The sequence below is a fragment of the Megascapheus bottae genome, chromosome 4, assembly GCF_031878675.1.
Source record: "Megascapheus bottae isolate mThoBot1 chromosome 4, mThoBot2.hap1, whole genome shotgun sequence".
In the NCBI taxonomy this organism is placed as follows: Eukaryota; Metazoa; Chordata; class Mammalia; order Rodentia; family Geomyidae; genus Megascapheus; species Megascapheus bottae.
This window is the reverse complement of record NC_143512.1, coordinates 12,404,852-12,421,730: the sequence shown is the minus strand read 5'-3', so window position 1 is coordinate 12,421,730 and position 16,879 is coordinate 12,404,852. Positions and strand designations below refer to the sequence as shown.

Genomic DNA, 16,879 nt, shown 5'->3' with positions numbered 1-16,879 from the left:
TGAGTAACTAACGCATGTTGTGATGCTATGATTTAGGTATATGAAAACCTTAGAATTTGGAAGTTGACAAATTTCCATTTATGTATGTTTAAGTGATGATAGATTCCTTTTTTTGTTGGTCATGGGACTTGAACTCTGGGCCTTGGCGCTGTCATTGAGCTCATCTCCAGGCTACCACCCTACCCCTTGAGCCACAGTGCCACATGGACTTTAGTGCCCAGGCTGGCTTTGAACCGCCATCCTCAGATCTCAGCCTCCTGAATAGCTAGGATTACAGGTGTGAACCACTGCATCTGGCTCTATGGTGATAGAATTCTTTTTTATATGTGCTGGGAATGAATTTTACAACTTGGGAAGGAGGGTTAGAGGGATAAGGGAAAGTGGGAGAAAAGCAAGACAGGGGGTAACAATGTTTGACAAGAATATTGTGATATAATTCTTTTTTGAAAATTAAAAAAAATTGTCAGTCCTGGGCTTGAGCACTGTCCTTGAACTTTTTCAAGATTAGAGCTCTACTACTTGAGCCTCAGCACCACTTCCAGCTTTCTTTTTCTATGTATGTGGTACTGAGGAATGGAACCAAGGTCTTCATACATGCTAGGCAAGCACTCTACCACTAGGCCAAACTCCCGGCCTAGGTGATAGAATTCTCAACACCAATGTTTAATGTACATTAATTTCACTACAGAGTCATTCCCAAAGACCAAATTATTTCAATCAGAAAACAAGGGAATTCTTAGAATTTCTCTGTTAGTAGCTCTGTGAATTTATATAATTCTACAGGCTAAAATTTCTCCTGTTATTTTCTTCAATATGTTGGCTTAGGACTTAGATCTTCCATCATCAAAACATTTACCAGTAATTAGACTATAAATATAAGCAGATTTATAATAATTAAACCAGTGTTTTAAAAAGCATTCATAGAGGACTTCTATATAAAATCTAAGATTCTCTTGACTATCCATGTTCAATGGGTTCTTAGTAGGGAAACTTGGGATTTTGTAAATAGCTTCTGTTTTTCTAGATGGATTCTGATGTTGACTAATTTGTTACTTAAATTCTTGAGGATAATTAACATTTTTCATTAAGATAGTACTGATAAATTTATTGCCATCAACAAAAGTTTTTATGACAATGTCATTGTACTTTGGCTACAAGCATTAAATAAGATTATGTAAATGAGTATTGGGGTAAACTTTGTATTCTAAGTTTTTTCTGTGAAATTCTGAAAGAAAATGTAAGTAGACATTATTTCTGAAAGGCAAGAGGACCATCTTCAATATATCAGTAATGGATACCATTCATAGAATTTGTTCCAAAGAATGGAAATGACATTCATTCACTTTTAGAAGATTCAGTGATTGGAAAGGAGCTCTAAGATGAAGGAGAGTTTACAGACATACTTTGAGATTGTAGGAGTCTATACAGGGCAAAACCTTTTATTCACATCAAAACAAACAAAAAAGGAGGGAATAATATCATATTGGCATTGGTTTGGAATCCTATTTTGCTGAGGTGGTATATTGAGTTATCCATACAATCATACCGAATGTTTCAGAATGATGAATACAGAAAAAAAATTAAGCAGTGAACAATTGTGGACTGTTAGGAGTAGGTTTGATAAGAAGTCCTTCAAAATGATGAATTAATTGAAACTGAAAAAGGAACCCCTATCACTGACATTCTACAAATCTATTCATGTCCTTACTCAAGGTAGTTAGAAAAGCAGTACCTTCTTTTAGATGTCTATACACAATATTAAAAGACCACTTCATGGAATTGTAAAACAAAACCACCTTTGATAATACGCTAGCAATGTGTCATAAAAAACTTAAAAGCCCACGAAGAATAACAAACACAAAAATGTAAAGATATTCAGAAAACTCCAAGAATTTGAGAGTAGTTAAAACTCAATTGCACTTACACTTTGGGCCACAGGATGCCGCTGTTCGCCAAGAAGAGTACATTTTGTGTGTGTGTGTGTGTTTTTTTAAACAAGAAAATCATTATCTGCAGATCAGAAAGAAGCTCCACTGTTCCCGTGCTTTAATGACTATCGACTCACCGGTGTTGTAAGCTTGGCTGGAATTTCGAAAGGAAGAGCTCAAGAAAACGGTCTTATAATAACTGCATTCTTTTTCGCTGTAAAATTTTGTTTCACAAATCAAAAGGGAGACATGGCTTTAACTGCCAGAGCCGGTGACCCGGGCTCCCAGCATCTGCTGCTCTCGCTTCTGCTCCTGGCTGCCTGGGAGGCCGGGAGCGGCCAGCTGAGCTACTCGGTCCCCGAGGAGGCCCCGCACGGCACCTTCGTGGGCCGCATCGCGCAGGACCTGGGGCTGGAGCCGGCGGAGCTGGTGCCGCGCCTGTTCCGGGTGGCGTCCAGGGAGCGCGGGGACCTTCTGGAGGTGAATCTGCAGAATGGCATTCTGTTTGTGAATTCGCGGCTGGACCGGGAGGAGCTGTGCGGGCGGAGCGCGGAGTGCAGCCTCCACCTGGAGGTGATCGTGGACAGGCCGCTGCAGGTGTTCCACGTGGAGGTGGAGGTGAGGGACGTCAACGACAACCCGCCCGTGTTCCCTGCCACACAGAAGAATCTGTTCATTTCTGAAACAAGAGCTCTGGACTCTCATTTTTCGCTCGAGGGCGCTTCGGATGCAGACGTTGGCACTAATGCTTATTTGCGTTATAACTTGAGCCCAAATGAGTATTTCTCCCTGGAAGTACCAACCACGGACGAGCAGGTAAAACCGCTGGAACTAGTATTAAAGAAACATTTAGATAGAGAAGTAGATTCAGAGCTTCGCTTGGTGCTGAAAGCCACGGATGGGGGCAAACCTGAGCTGACAGGAACGGTGGAGTTGCTTATTACAGTACTGGATGCAAACGACAATGCTCCGGTGTTTGACAAAGCAGTCTACCGTGTGAAATTAGTAGAAAATACAAGAAATGGAACCCTGGTGGTTAGACCTAACGCCTCGGATGTGGATGAGGGTTCAAATGGTCACATTCTTTACTCTTTTGCGAGCGAGGTTTCTCCTAAGACGCGGGCCTCTTTTCATATTGATCCAGCCAGTGGAGAGATTAAAGTAAATGGGAAAATAGATTTTGAAGAAACGGAATTATGGAAGATTCAGATAGAAGCGGTTGACACCGGCAATCCTCCAATGTTCGGTCACTGCACAATCTTGGTAGAAGTCTTGGACATCAACGATAATGCTCCAGAATTGTTAGTAACGTCGCTGTCGCTTCCCATTCCAGAGGATGCGCCACTGGGGACAGTCATCGCTCTAATTAGTGTAACTGATCCGGACTCAAACGTCAACGGGCAGGTGACCTGCTCTTTGAAGCCAAATATGCCTTTCAAGCTGGTGTCGACCTTCAAGAATCACTACTCCTTGGTGCTGGACAGCGCCCTGGACCGAGAGACCGTGTCGGCCTACCAGGTGGTGGTGACCGCGCGGGACGGGGGCTCGCCCCCGCTGTGGGCCACGGCCAGCGTGTCGGTGGAGGTGGCCGACGTGAACGACAACGCGCCCGCGTTCGCGCAGGCCGAGTACACGGTGTTCGTGAAGGAGAACAACGCGCCCGGCTCGCACATCTTCACGGTGCGGGCGCGGGACGCGGACGCGCAGGAGAACGCGCGCGTGTCGTACGCGCTGGTGGAGCGGCGCGTGGGCGAGCGCGCGCTGTCGAGCTACGTGTCGGTGCACGCGGAGAGCGGCAAGGTGCACGCGCTGCAGCCGCTGGACCGCGAGGAGCTGGAGCTGCTGCGGTTCCAGGTGAGTGCGCGCGACGCTGGCGTGCCTGCCCTGGGCAGCAACGTGACTCTGCAGGTGTTCGTGCTGGACGAGAACGACAATGCGCCTGCGCTGCTGGCGCCGGCCCGGGGCGGGGCGCTGAGCGAGGCGCTGTGGCGCTCAGCGGGCGCCGGCCACGTGGTGACCAAGGTGCGCGCGGTGGACGCGGACTCGGGCTACAACGCGTGGCTTTCCTACGAGCTGCAGCCGCCGGCGGGGGCGGATGGCGCGCGCAGCCCGTTCCGCGTGGGGCTGTACACGGGCGAGATCAGCACCACGCGCGCCCTGGACGAGGCCGACGCGCCCAGGCAGCGCCTGCTAGTGCTGGTGAAGGACCACGGCGAGCCGGCGCTCACCGCCACCGCCACGGTGCTGGTGTCTCTGGTGGACAGCGGCCAGGAGCCCAAGACTTCCCGGGTATCTTTGGGTGTCGTTGGCCCAGAGGCGTCGCTGGTGGACGTGAACGTGTACCTGATCGTGGCCATCTGCGCCGTGTCCAGTCTGCTGGTGCTGACGCTGGTGCTGTACGTGGCGCTGCGGTGCTGGGGGTCTCCCACACAGGGCGCGTGCGCGCCTGGGAAGCCGGTGCTGGTGTGCTCCAGCGCGGTGGGGAGCTGGTCCTACTCGCAGCAGAGGAGGCAGAGGGTGTGCTCCGGGGAGGGCCCGCCCAAGACCGACCTCATGGCCTTCAGTCCTGGTGTACCTCCTGGTTCCGTTTCTGGAGATAGTGGAAGCCAACAGCAGAGCTTTGAGAATGTAAGTACAGTAATTCTGTGGTTTATTTCATGTGTTTATATCATTCATGTGGTTCACCAATTTATTAAGTTTTTGGGTTTCATGTATTTGTCACTTGGTACTCCGTAGTTTTTTTTCTCCCTTGGAATTGCTTATTTAAACTACATGTAGCTAGAGTTACTTTCCTTTTTTTTTTTGCTGTGTTTGCCACGAATATTCTCTGTGTGGTGCTGCTGATATGGTATGCTGTACTTACAACTATTGTACTTGCAATATGGAATAGAGGCTCCGTTCAAGTCTACCTCTAAATTTTGTAAAAATTTTATTTCTATTCTATCTGGTATCTACTAGTGCCTCTTATGAATATATACTCAAAACATTTTGGCTATGTTCACTTTTGTAATTTGAGTTTAAAACATTTTATTTTTTGTTTTGATAATATGTAATTATGGTTCAGCCACCTTTAAGTTTTTTGTTCAATTTAATTTTCAATGACATTCTTTATAGAGATGGTGGTAGTAGTGATTAGAAGTGAAGTCTTGACTTTGGAAGGGATCCTTCTCTCTTGTTAATCTATTTATTAGTTTCTAGCTCATCTTCTTCTTGGGCTTTTCACTTGAAAGATAGAGAACACTTTGGTTCTTTTCAATTCTGCTTACTTGCTTTTTGGACTCATTGCTTTCTCCCCAAGTTTTTTTTACTCTTTTATACTTTTTGGAAGATTAATTTGAGTATGACTCCCACTTATTTTTCTTCCATTCCTCATCATTTTCCTGAAGCTGTAAGGAAGTACTTTATTAGGAAAAAATTATATTTCTTTGTGGTTTGAATTTGAGAATCCTTTTCATGCCTGGGAAGTACTTATCCCATTGGGGACAAGTTGATTCAAGTTGATGTTGAATGACTTGTGAATAAGAGCCTGGAACTATCAATAAAAGCATTTCCACTTGATAGTCATGATGTGGATTGGCATTCAGAGCTGGACGTGGATATTGTAGATAGTAATACTGCTGTTTGAGCTCAGGACTCGTGTCTGCTAAGAAGACCCTCTTCTGTTGAGCTAATCTTTTGACCTTTTTTGCACACTGTTTATTTTTAGATTGGAACTCACTTCCTGGTCTTTATCCCCCTAGAATGAAATCTATTACTCTTCCCATACATCTAGAATGGAATTCATGTGCTACTGATTGAGAAAGCATCTTGAAATACTTTTTTTCTTAGCTGTGATGGGTCTGAAACTATAATCCTCACAAGTAGCCAGGATTACAGGTGTGAGAGGCCAGTGCCCCACTTCGAAATGCACTTGAAGTAAAATTTTTTTTGTCTCAATACCACATTTATGTGAATTGTTTTCTTCAAAGGGAGCCTAGAGAACTTGCATTTATAGCTGTACAGATGTCTGTCAAACGATGTGGATGGTTACTTACTTCTTTTGGGGTTTCCTAATTACTTTGTGCCAGTCATGGAACTTGAACTCAGGACTTGGGTCATGTCCCTGAGCTTTTTGTGCAAGGCTTGCACTCTCCCACTTGAGACACACCTTGTCTGCCTTTTTTGGTTCTTTATTGGAGAGTTGAGTCTCACAGACTTTCTTCTGAACTATCTTCTTCAGATCTCACCTAGTTAGGATTACAGGCATGAGCTTACCTGAGTAGTAAGGATTAGAGACACAGGCCATTGTCACCTCCCTTTTTTGGGTTCTAATTACAATTGTAATGTGATGGAATAAGTTCTCTGTGTCTGTTTGTCTATCCATCCATCTTCCTCCTTCCCTCCTTTCTTCCCTCCCTCCCAGCCTACCTACATATGGATGGGAAAACTATGCATAGGTGTGTACATATGGAAGGGAAAACCATGCTATAAGAAGGGTGAAGGAAATAGAAATGCTGAGCCATCAGGGGCATTTTCTGTCTTCAAAGTTGTGTTTGAGGGTGATCTCTATGAAGAGGAACATTAGGAAAATCTCCTATATTCTAGTTTATTTTGCTGGAGTATTTTAAATTTATAGCTAATGGAACAAAAGCATGTTTTTGTTTTTCATATAATGAACTACCATTGTGCAAATTATTTGTATTTGCTAGATATAGTGTGAAGGACCTAAGAGCTATTATTTCATTTAGTCCTTAGAATAACTTGCAACATAATATATATATGACTCCAAAATTTAAAGCTATGAGAAGCTGAGTTATTTACCTACTTGGTGCATCAAATTTGACTGTCCCATAAATATATTTAAGAATTCAGAATCATTCTTACACTTTCTTTCCTCATCTGTGTGTGTGTGTGTGTGTGTCTATCAGTATGCATATGCATGCCTGTGTATGCATACACACACATGTGTACATCACTACTGGGTCTTGAATTCAGGTACTGAGTGCCTCCTGCTATTGATAGGCTTTTCACTCATGGCTGTTTGCTGTACCACTTAAGCCACACATCAATCTTGAATTTTGCTCATTAATTGGAGATAAAATTCCTTGGATTTTTCTGCCAGGGCCATGTTTGAGCCTCAATCTGTATATTTCAGTCACGTTAGTAACCAGGATTACAAAGTGAAGCACTGGCATGGAGCCAGCTATTTAAGGCACTGTAGAGCTCTCGTAAGATCTGTCTCCAATACACTGAGAACTTCAATACATTTGTTGCATACTCTTTTTCTCTGGCAGTTTGCAAACTGTGATCCCTTGAACTCTATCTCCTAAATAGATAAGATTAGAAGTTTGAGGATACCTGCCATGCCATATCAAGGTTTTTAAAATGATATCTCATGGTGTTTATAGTATTGCATATTTTATTAATGATTTTGATAAATTAGCTTTCATTAACAATGAAAGTGTTTAGTTGTGAATAGGTCTTTCTGGATCTAGTCTTGTTTGTATCATACAAATCAAACAAATGATTCGAGATAAAAATCACTCTTTTTACTTTAGTTAACCATGACAGAGCAGTGTCAACACCATTGAGTAAATTGTACATTTTTTTGCCAGTCCTGGGGTTTGAATTCAGAGCCTGAGCACTGTCCTTGGACATTTTTTGCTCAAGGCTAGCCCTCTGCCACTTGAGCCACAGCACCACTTCTGGCTTTTTCTGAATATATGGTGTCAAGGAATCAAACCCAGGGCTTTATGCATGCTAGGCAAGCACTCTCCTACTAGGCTATACTTCCAAATTGGACAGTTTTGTTAGTACAATACTTGGAGAGCAACTTTTTTGTGTGGGTCATAGGGCTTGAAAACTGGGCCTGGACACTGTCTCTGAGCTCTTCAGCTCAAGGCTATGCCAGACCCCTGGGCCAGGGTGTTGTGCCTGAGCTATTCAGCTCAAGGTTACTGCCCTACCCATTGAGATACAGCACTACTTACAGTTTTCTAGTAATTAATTGGATGAGTCTCAAGGACTTTAGTGCCCGCCTCACTTTGAACCTTGATCCACAGATCTCAGCTTCCTGAGTAGCTAGGATTATAGGTGTGAGCCCCTCCCTTGGCTGCGACTTCTAATCTGATTTTGAATAATCTCTTGAGGTTCTGAGAATAGCTTCACATTTTACTTCTGTTTATGTTTTCAGAAATAACAACATGAAGTGGCACTGTGCCGTGGTGGTGGAGTACTAGCCTTGAGCTGAAGAGCTCAGGGACAGTGCCGAGGCCTAGAGTTGAAGCCCCACAACTGACAAAAATAAAAGGAAAAAAGAAAAAAAGAAATAAAAACACTAGAACTACATGGAATATTAGTAGATGATAATAAGACCGATGGAACATAAGACTTTGTACTCTAATATATGATGAACAGGCCAAACAAAGCAAAATTTAAAACTAATCAGATTAATTTAGTAAAGGTCAGACCAAACTTAATTGAACTTTAATCACATTTACCACATTGTTATAACAATGAAGCTGATATTATTTCTTACTATTAACTAGTCGATAGCTAGATCTTAGGTCTATTTCCAAAGATGAGTTCAGAAAGAGCAAAATCTCTACTCTGGAAGTGGTTCAGATGATAACATCTGAAATACCACAGCCCAAACATGCAAGTAATTGATTATTACCATCTTATGTAATCAATATCATATCAAATTATTTAAAGACGTGGTGATCACTTAGTGCATTTTATATATTCATGGAATATTTTACTATTTAAGCAGTTAACATTTAAATTAGCTTATTGTTTTAATTAAAATATGTGATAACATACTCTCATGTGGGTTAAAATATTCCAGCTAGTGTGATATTCTGAATTATTTGCTTCTCTAAACTTCTCTTGCATCATTTTTCTTCTTTCCTCATAAATGTTAGGTGGCTAGGGAAAATGTAGCAAAATTATTTTCAGGACTAGAAAACTAAAAGCAAAAATTCATATTTGTCACAGTACTATATGAAATTCCATTCCAATTTTTTGCCAATCGCAGGCTTGAGCTCAGGGGCCTGAGCACTGTCCTTGGGCTTTCTCAAGGCTAGAGCTCTACCACTTGAGCCACAAAAACACCTCCAGCTTTTTCTTTGTATGTGGTACTTTATACATGCTAGGTAGGCACTCTACCAATAGGCCAAACTTTTGGTCTCAGTTCTAATCTTCAAGACAATAGTCATTTGGTCTGACTGCTAGTTCACTTGATTTTATGGTTTAAGCACAATATCAGACACTGAGTGAAGATAGATACAAAACCATTTCCCTTGAACCAAGGGATTAGTCCAGCATTGATTGAAAACTGGATCCTTCTACAACAAACCATTTCATCATTGTATCTCAATTGAATTAATAAAACTAAATTGCTTGTGGAAAGACCAAAATAAAACAGATATTTTCATGGTGATTTTACCGAATGATAAAATTCCAAAAGGCTACTTCTATCATGTCATTGACATTTTGAAATCTAGTACTATTAACAATGCAACTAATGTGAGGATGAAAAATCATGTGTGTCAAATGAAAAATTCATCTACATCAGATTTCTATTTTTAGTGTTTTCTATGTTTTAAACAACAAAATTTGAATGCATTTCTGATTCTTTTCTTGTTCTTGAATGGACTTATATTCTTATTTTCTTGTTCTTAAATGGATTTACAACAAAAGGGCAATTGAATGCAAAATGTATCAGAAGAACATAGATATGATATAGTGCACTGTATCTCTCCATACAAGTAGAAGAGTTTTGTTTTGCATTTTCATCACAAAGAAATGGTAAATATTTAAAGTGGTACATATGCTAACAGCCCTGATTTGATCATGATACAGTAGATACATGTGTTGAAACTGAATTATCCCTGTAAATTTGTACTAGTATTTTATATTATCTTAAAGAAATTAAGAGTTTAAAGAAGGATAATTGATATGAGTAAGAACATATTATGCAGAACATGAAGTCTGGGCATGTAGTTCAGCATTAGAACACTTGCTAGTATACACAAGGCTCTAGGTTTATTAAAATACATCCGCTCCCCCAGGCTTCAGCATGGTCAAATTCATTTTCATTTCCTAGAAGCCTAAGTAATAAGGAAGAATGAAATTAAGGGAATTCGAATTTGATTTTTTTAAATGGGGGACAAGGTCTTCAGGAAATGGTTATCCTGGTTTTAACATGTTATAAAGAACTCCTTTCTCCTCTAAATATTGAGAGAGGTAAAAGAAAAGTCAACTAAAAACAGAAACAATTTTAAGTACGATGTTAGCCAGGAAACAAAGTGTCATGTCCACATACATAAGACTTAAAATCTGAATACTGCATAAATAAGAATTTTGAAATTATTTGCGGCAGAGTTACAAAGTAGTTTGTGAAATGGAAAGTACTCACAATTTCCGGCACCAGGTGTCGCTCTTTACTTGAGGGAAAGAGTTCGGCTACAGCTTGGGCTGCACAGTCCAGCGGCATTCATACAAAATCGACTCCATCATGTAGAACGCCGCAAAAGGATCCTTATAACCTTCTCAAAAATTCACCTCGACATCGAACCTGGAGTTTCTGTTGCTGTAAGTGTAAGGAATTTTTATTTTACGTCAGTTTCGTATGCAATGTTAGGCTTTCAGAGAAAGGGACTGGGTACTCTGAGACTTGTGCTCTCCTTTCTGCTCCCCGCAATCTGGGAGGCCGGGAGCGGCCAGCTGCACTACTCGGTCCCCGAGGAGGCCCCGCACGGCACCTTCGTGGGCCGCATCGCGCAGGACCTGGGGCTGGAGCCGGCGGAGCTGGTGCCGCGCCTGTTCCGGGTGGCGTCCAGGGAGCGCGGGGACCTTCTGGAGGTGAATCTGCAGAATGGCATTCTGTTTGTGAATTCGCGGCTGGACCGGGAGGAGCTGTGCGGGCGGAGCGCGGAGTGCAGCCTCCACCTGGAGGTGATCGTGGACAGGCCGCTGCAGGTGTTCCACGTGGAGGTGGAGGTGAGGGACGTCAACGACAACCCGCCCGTGTTCCCTGCCACACAAAAGAATCTGTTCATTTCTGAATCTAAGCAGCCCGAGTCCCGCTTTCCGCTAGAGGGCGCCTGGGACGCGGACATCGCGGAGAACGCCGAGCTGGCCTACAGGCTGAGTCACAATGAGTATTTTTCTCTAGAGTCCCCGACAACTAGTAAGCAGACGAAAAGACTGTCCCTGGTATTAAAAAAGCCTCTGGATAGAGAGAAGACGCCGGAATTTAATTTGCTACTGACAGCTACGGACGGAGGGAAACCGGAACTCACTGGCACAGTTCAGCTGTTTGTCCAAGTCTTGGATGTTAACGACAATGATCCGGAATTTGATCAAATAGAATATAGAGTAAAGCTGACGGAAAACATTCCTGAAGAAACTCTTGTGATACAGCTAAACGCCACAGATAGAGATGAAGGAATAAACGGCGAGGTAACCTATTCCTTGTTATCTATCAAGCCCAATGGAAGACGCTTATTTACACTAGATGAAAATAATGGAGAACTGAGGGTCAATGGAACTTTAGATTATGAAGAAAATAAGTTTTATGAAATTGAAGTGCAAGCCACAGATAAGGGGACTCCCCCAATGGCTGGTCACTGCACAGTTTGGATAGAAATCTTAGATATCAATGATAATTCCCCGAAGATTATGTTGAATTCTCTGTCCGTCTCAGTCCCTGAGAACGCTCAGCCCAGCACTGTGATTGCCCTCATCAGCGTGTCCGACCTGGACTCCGGGGTCAATGGGCAGGTGACCTGCTCCCTGACGCCCGCCACACCCTTCAGGCTGGTGTCGACCTTCAAGAATCACTACTCCTTGGTGCTGGACAGCGCCCTGGACCGAGAGACCGTGTCGGCCTACGAGGTGGTGGTGACCGCGCGGGACGGGGGCTCGCCCCCGCTGTGGGCCACGGCCAGCGTGTCGGTGGAGGTGGCCGACGTGAACGACAACGCGCCCGCGTTCGCGCAGGCCGAGTACACGGTGTTCGTGAAGGAGAACAACGCGCCCGGCTCGCACATCTTCACGGTGCGGGCGCGGGACGCGGACGCGCAGGAGAACGCGCGCGTGTCGTACGCGCTGGTGGAGCGGCGCGTGGGCGAGCGCGCGCTGTCGAGCTACGTGTCGGTGCACGCGGAGAGCGGCAAGGTGCACGCGCTGCAGCCGCTGGACCGCGAGGAGCTGGAGCTGCTGCGGTTCCAGGTGAGCGCGCGCGACGCCGGCGTGCCTGCCCTAGGCAGCAACGTGACTCTGCAGGTGTTCGTGCTGGACGAGAACGACAATGCGCCTGCGCTGCTGGGGCCGGCCCGGGGCGGGGCGCTGAGCGAGGCGCTGTGGCGCTCAGTGGGCGCCGGCCACGTGGTGACCAAGGTGCGCGCGGTGGACGCGGACTCGGGCTACAACGCGTGGCTGTCCTACGAGCTGCAGCCGCCGGCGGGGGCGGATGGCGCGCGCAGCCCGTTCCGCGTGGGGCTGTACACGGGCGAGATCAGCACCACGCGCGCCCTGGACGAGGCCGACGCGCCCAGGCAGCGCCTGCTGGTGCTGGTGAAGGACCACGGCGAGCCGGTGCTCACGGCCACGGCCACGGTGCTGGTGTCTCTGGTGGACAGCGGCCAGGAGCCCAAGACTTCCCGGGTATCTTTGGGTGTCGTTGGCCCAGAGGCGTCGCTGGTGGACGTGAACGTGTACCTGATCGTGGCCATCTGCGCCGTGTCCAGTCTGCTGGTGCTGACGCTGGTGCTGTACGTGGCGCTGCGGTGCTGGGGGTCTCCCACACAGGGCGCGTGCGCGCCTGGGAAGCCGGTGCTGGTGTGCTCCAGCGCGGTGGGGAGCTGGTCCTACTCGCAGCAGAGGAGGCAGAGGGTGTGCTCCGGGGAGGGCCCGCCCAAGACCGACCTCATGGCCTTCAGTCCTGGTCTGACTCCCAATTTGGATAGAGAAGATGAAAGGGAGAGACAGGAGTTGGGATGTAACCACCCTGGACAGGTGAGTTAAAAATATATATAATAATAATTCCATCTTTTCAAGTGTAAATACTCAAGTATTTGGAATTTAATTTAGAGGAAGCATTTAAATGGATATTCAGTCTAGTTTGAATTTATGATACCGATGATTTTTCCATGCTGAGTTATCCATATATCTTGTCTTGTAATCATTTAATCATGTCATCCAATAGAAGATATCTTGTTTTTTCAATTTTCAGTGAGAAAATTGTATAATAAGTGGCAGAGATTAATTATGTGATTCGTTATTTGAGAAGTAATTTTTTTAAATGACCACTCACACCATTTTTTTTCTGAGTCAGGGGCTTTTTTCTCGGTCTGAAAGCTGTCCTTGAGCTCTTCAGCTCAAGGCTACAGCCCTACCCCTGGGCCTGTGTGTTGTCCCTGAGCTCTTCAGCTTGAACCAAGCCCCACCTCATGCTTTCTAGAGGTTAATTGGAGATAAGAGTCTCAAGTCCTTTTGTACCTGAGCTGGCTTTGAACCTTGATCCTCATATCTCAGCTTCTAAGAAGTTAGGATTACAGATATCATGTGATCCACAATGCCCAGCCCATGCTAGCTCTAATTATAGTCATGTGGATGGGCACTGTGAGTTATAGTTGATAATGTTTATTAATAATGGTTTCTTGTGATTTTTTATTTCATGAGATCAGTTGACATTTAAGGAAAAGGCTCAATTTTGGAGACTGAAAGTATCAATTTTTGCACCGTTTTCATTTTTCGATTGGGTTGAGTATTCATAATAGTTCTCTTGCTGTAGGAAAACCGACTTCAGCATATTTGGGAAAAAAAGAGGCAAATCTTGTATTCTAACCTGTTGCTAGCATTAAAATAATGTCTTTGCTTACTCTTAATTTTTCTTATGAAAAAGCAAACATTTGTGAAATACTACAAATTCACAGAAGACTGCTTGATTTATGCCTCCAAAATAAATAAGGTAATTGCAATTCCCCAGTCAAATAATGAACCATTGCTAAAGGAATGTATGTAGATGGACCATAATATCTGGTCTATCTGTTCAATGGTTTTTTTGTTTTGTTTTGTTTTTTCAATTGTGGGGTTTGACCTCATGGCCTGGGTGTTGTACCTGAGTGTTTTTGCTCAAGTCTAGCATTCTACCACTTTGCACCATAGTGTCTCTTTCCTTTATAGAGTGTTAATTGTAGAGAAGAGTCTCACAATGACTTTTCTGCTTGGGGTTGCTTTGAATCTCAATCCTCAGATCTCAGCTTCTGAATAGCTTGGATTACATCTGTGAGCCACAGGGTGCCTGGCTGCTCATTAGCTTTCTTTTCTACTCTCCGTATTTATGTAGAAAGGAAAAAATTATCTTCATTTAGGTGAGTGCATGCTGACAATTGTAATTACATACATTTCATATTTTAATAGCTTTATCTCTAAATGTCTATCTTTAATGTTTCTTAGTTTTTCTTTCCATATAGTGTAAGCATATCTAAATAGTTTGGGAAAAATAATTTACCTCTAGACTGCTCTTTTCTTAGATGCTGTAGAACGATTCAACCACAAAGCCCTTTTAGACTCATACATGGCCATTTCCCCGTAACACACTAAACCATTTCGCAAAGTATTTTCAAGGAATCCAAGCTAAAGATTATTAATTCTTGGATCAAGAACATCATACTTCAGCTGGGCACTGAAGTATGCCTGTAATCCTAGCTACTCAGGAGGCTGAGATATGAGGATCAAGGTTCAAAGCCAGCCCAGGGACAAAAGGACCTGTGACTCTAATTAGCCTCTAGAAAATGGGAAGTGGAGCCTGGCTCAAGGGTAGGAGGTACCCTTGAGCTGAAGAATTCAGGGACAATGCCCAGGCCCAGGGGTAGGGCAGTAGCCTTGAGCTGAAGAGCTCAGGGAAAACGTCCAGGCTGAGTTCAAGCCCCATTAACCCTCCCCCCTACACACATAAAGGAACATCATACTTCAACATCAATTCAATATAAACATTTAAAAGTTTTTGTAATTAGGCAATGTGATACAAATATATACCATCTCTGAAGGGAAAGTGATTTTTATACCAACAATGAAATGATGTAAAGCTAATAAATGTGGGTCTGGGAGTGTGGTGTAGTGGTAGAGAGCTTGCCTCACATGCACAAAGACCCGGGTTTGGTTCCTCAGTACCACATACAGAGAAAAAGCCAGAAGTGGTGCTGAGGCTCAAGTGGTACAGCTCTAGCCTAGAGAAAGATCAAGCACAGTTCTCAGGACTTGAGTTCAAGCACTAGGAATGGCAAAAAAGAAAAAGACAATAAGGTACAGAATAAATCATTTAAGTTGAAAAAAGATGTTGGGTTATTTTGATTAAATTTTATTAATCATTACTTGTACATGATAAAATAGTTAATGAACTAATTATTTAAAGAACATATTTAGGGTTTTTAAGTTTAATCTTCATGATAAGATTACATTCTTTAATATAAAAATTATAGTTCCATTTATTTGCTAGTTCAATGATGGGAAAGCTAAATTAAGAATTCTTTATTTGTTTAATAATTTATTATCTATCAGTGTGTGATAGCTACAAATTGCAGTCTTTAAAATTCTTTAGCAATATGATATGCTGACATTTTTAAAAATGGAAAATATGGAATGTAAAAATAGTCATGATGACAGTAGGTAATATAAATGGTCTGGTAACACCAAAATTCAAATGTTCCTTATCAATTAAGAGCCAGTTTTAGAACTGACATATGCTTCTGGAACTATTCTCAGTTCTTTTTTTTAAAGTTTACATGTTTATTTTTCTTTAGGAATGTAAAACTCTAATTATTCAAACAGTTTTATTTTAAAATTAAAATCAGTTGTATTTTATTTGTTATACCAAGGTCTCTCATTTCTCATTATTAAATATAAAAGACTATCAGAAAGTTATTTGCTCAACAATTTTGATGTGCACACGAGTGAGCTTATAAAAATCTATAGTTATTTGTTCACTTTGACCTGTCAGCCTGTTAAGACTCTAGTCTTGAAGTAATCATTACAATTATAAATGATTTTTGATTCCCACTTGTATCATAGTCCCCATTCTGTTTTCTGAAGAGAAGTACATTCTGAGTAACAACTAGCTGACCTATACAGGAAGATTTTAGAGAGTAACTAAGTGTCACATTAGGCGCCACAATACTTAAAGGAGTCTTTTTAATAGTAGCCCTCCATTATAACCCTAGAATGTTATGAGATTGAGAAGCTTTGATTCAACGTCTTACATGATAAAGACTTCATCTCGCTAGAATTCAACTCTGAAGAACTGATTCCTTTAAAATGTTAAGGAAGTGAGAATTGCAGCCATGAAAGGCCATTAATCACATTTAAGCACCAAGGAAACAAAAGTAATAACACTTCACATATTTATGATGACTTCTAATACATGCTGGTTTATTACTAAAATAACTTAGGTAATGAAATACTGGGTAGTTTTTAAACATTTTAGTTTAATTGATTAGATGATAGAATTCTCCAAATGTTGTATAAACTGCTTCAAAGACAAAAAATAATCAAAATACTAAGTTGTAAGTCATAATCAGGTAGGGGTGAGGTATACGTTCTTTACATTGTTCTCCATGATAGTTAAAGAATACTTTCTATTAGACCATATTTCAAAGATTAATGATAAACAATGGAGCAGAGATTTTAATAACTACATAATAATAGACATTATTTTTGTTTCATTACTAGTATCATATGTATGTATAATATATATATGTGTGTGTATAAATACCTATATATATATATATGCTATCATTAAAAATGGGCTGGGAGTTTGGCCTAGTGATAGAGTACTTGCCTAGCATGCACAAAGACCTGGGTTCGATTCCTTGGTACCACATACATAGAAAAAAGCTGGAAGTGGTGCTGAAGCTCAAGTGGTAGAGTTCTAGCCTTCAGAAAGTCCAAGGACAGTGCTGAGGCCC

General features: G+C 42.7%; 2 protein-coding genes across 2 annotated transcripts; both read left to right on the top strand.

The window, feature by feature from the left end:
• Positions 1-2,046: 2,046 nt before the first annotated feature.
• On the top strand, positions 2,047-8,302 carry LOC150064005 (protocadherin alpha-10-like). The gene is made up of 2 exons (XM_090331376.1): positions 2,047-4,556; positions 8,101-8,302. Exons 1-2 carry the CDS (start codon positions 2,178-2,180, stop codon positions 8,104-8,106), a joined length of 2,385 nt encoding a protein of 794 aa, XP_090187502.1. The 5' UTR covers positions 2,047-2,177; the 3' UTR covers positions 8,107-8,302.
• A 2,175-nt stretch (positions 8,303-10,477) lies between these two features.
• LOC150064004 (protocadherin alpha-11-like) lies at positions 10,478-12,938 on the top strand. The gene has a single exon (XM_090331375.1). The coding sequence runs from the start codon at positions 10,545-10,547 to the stop codon at positions 12,936-12,938; it is 2,394 nt and encodes a 797-aa protein (XP_090187501.1). The 5' UTR covers positions 10,478-10,544.
• Positions 12,939-16,879: the final 3,941 nt, after the last annotated feature.

Excerpts from the sequence above, each read along its gene's own strand:
- LOC150064005 (XM_090331376.1), top strand. The coding sequence starts at position 2,178 with ATGGCTTTAACTGCCAGAGCCGGTGACCCGGGCTCCCAGCATCTGCTG.
- LOC150064004 (XM_090331375.1), top strand. The coding sequence starts at position 10,545 with ATGTTAGGCTTTCAGAGAAAGGGACTGGGTACTCTGAGACTTGTGCTC.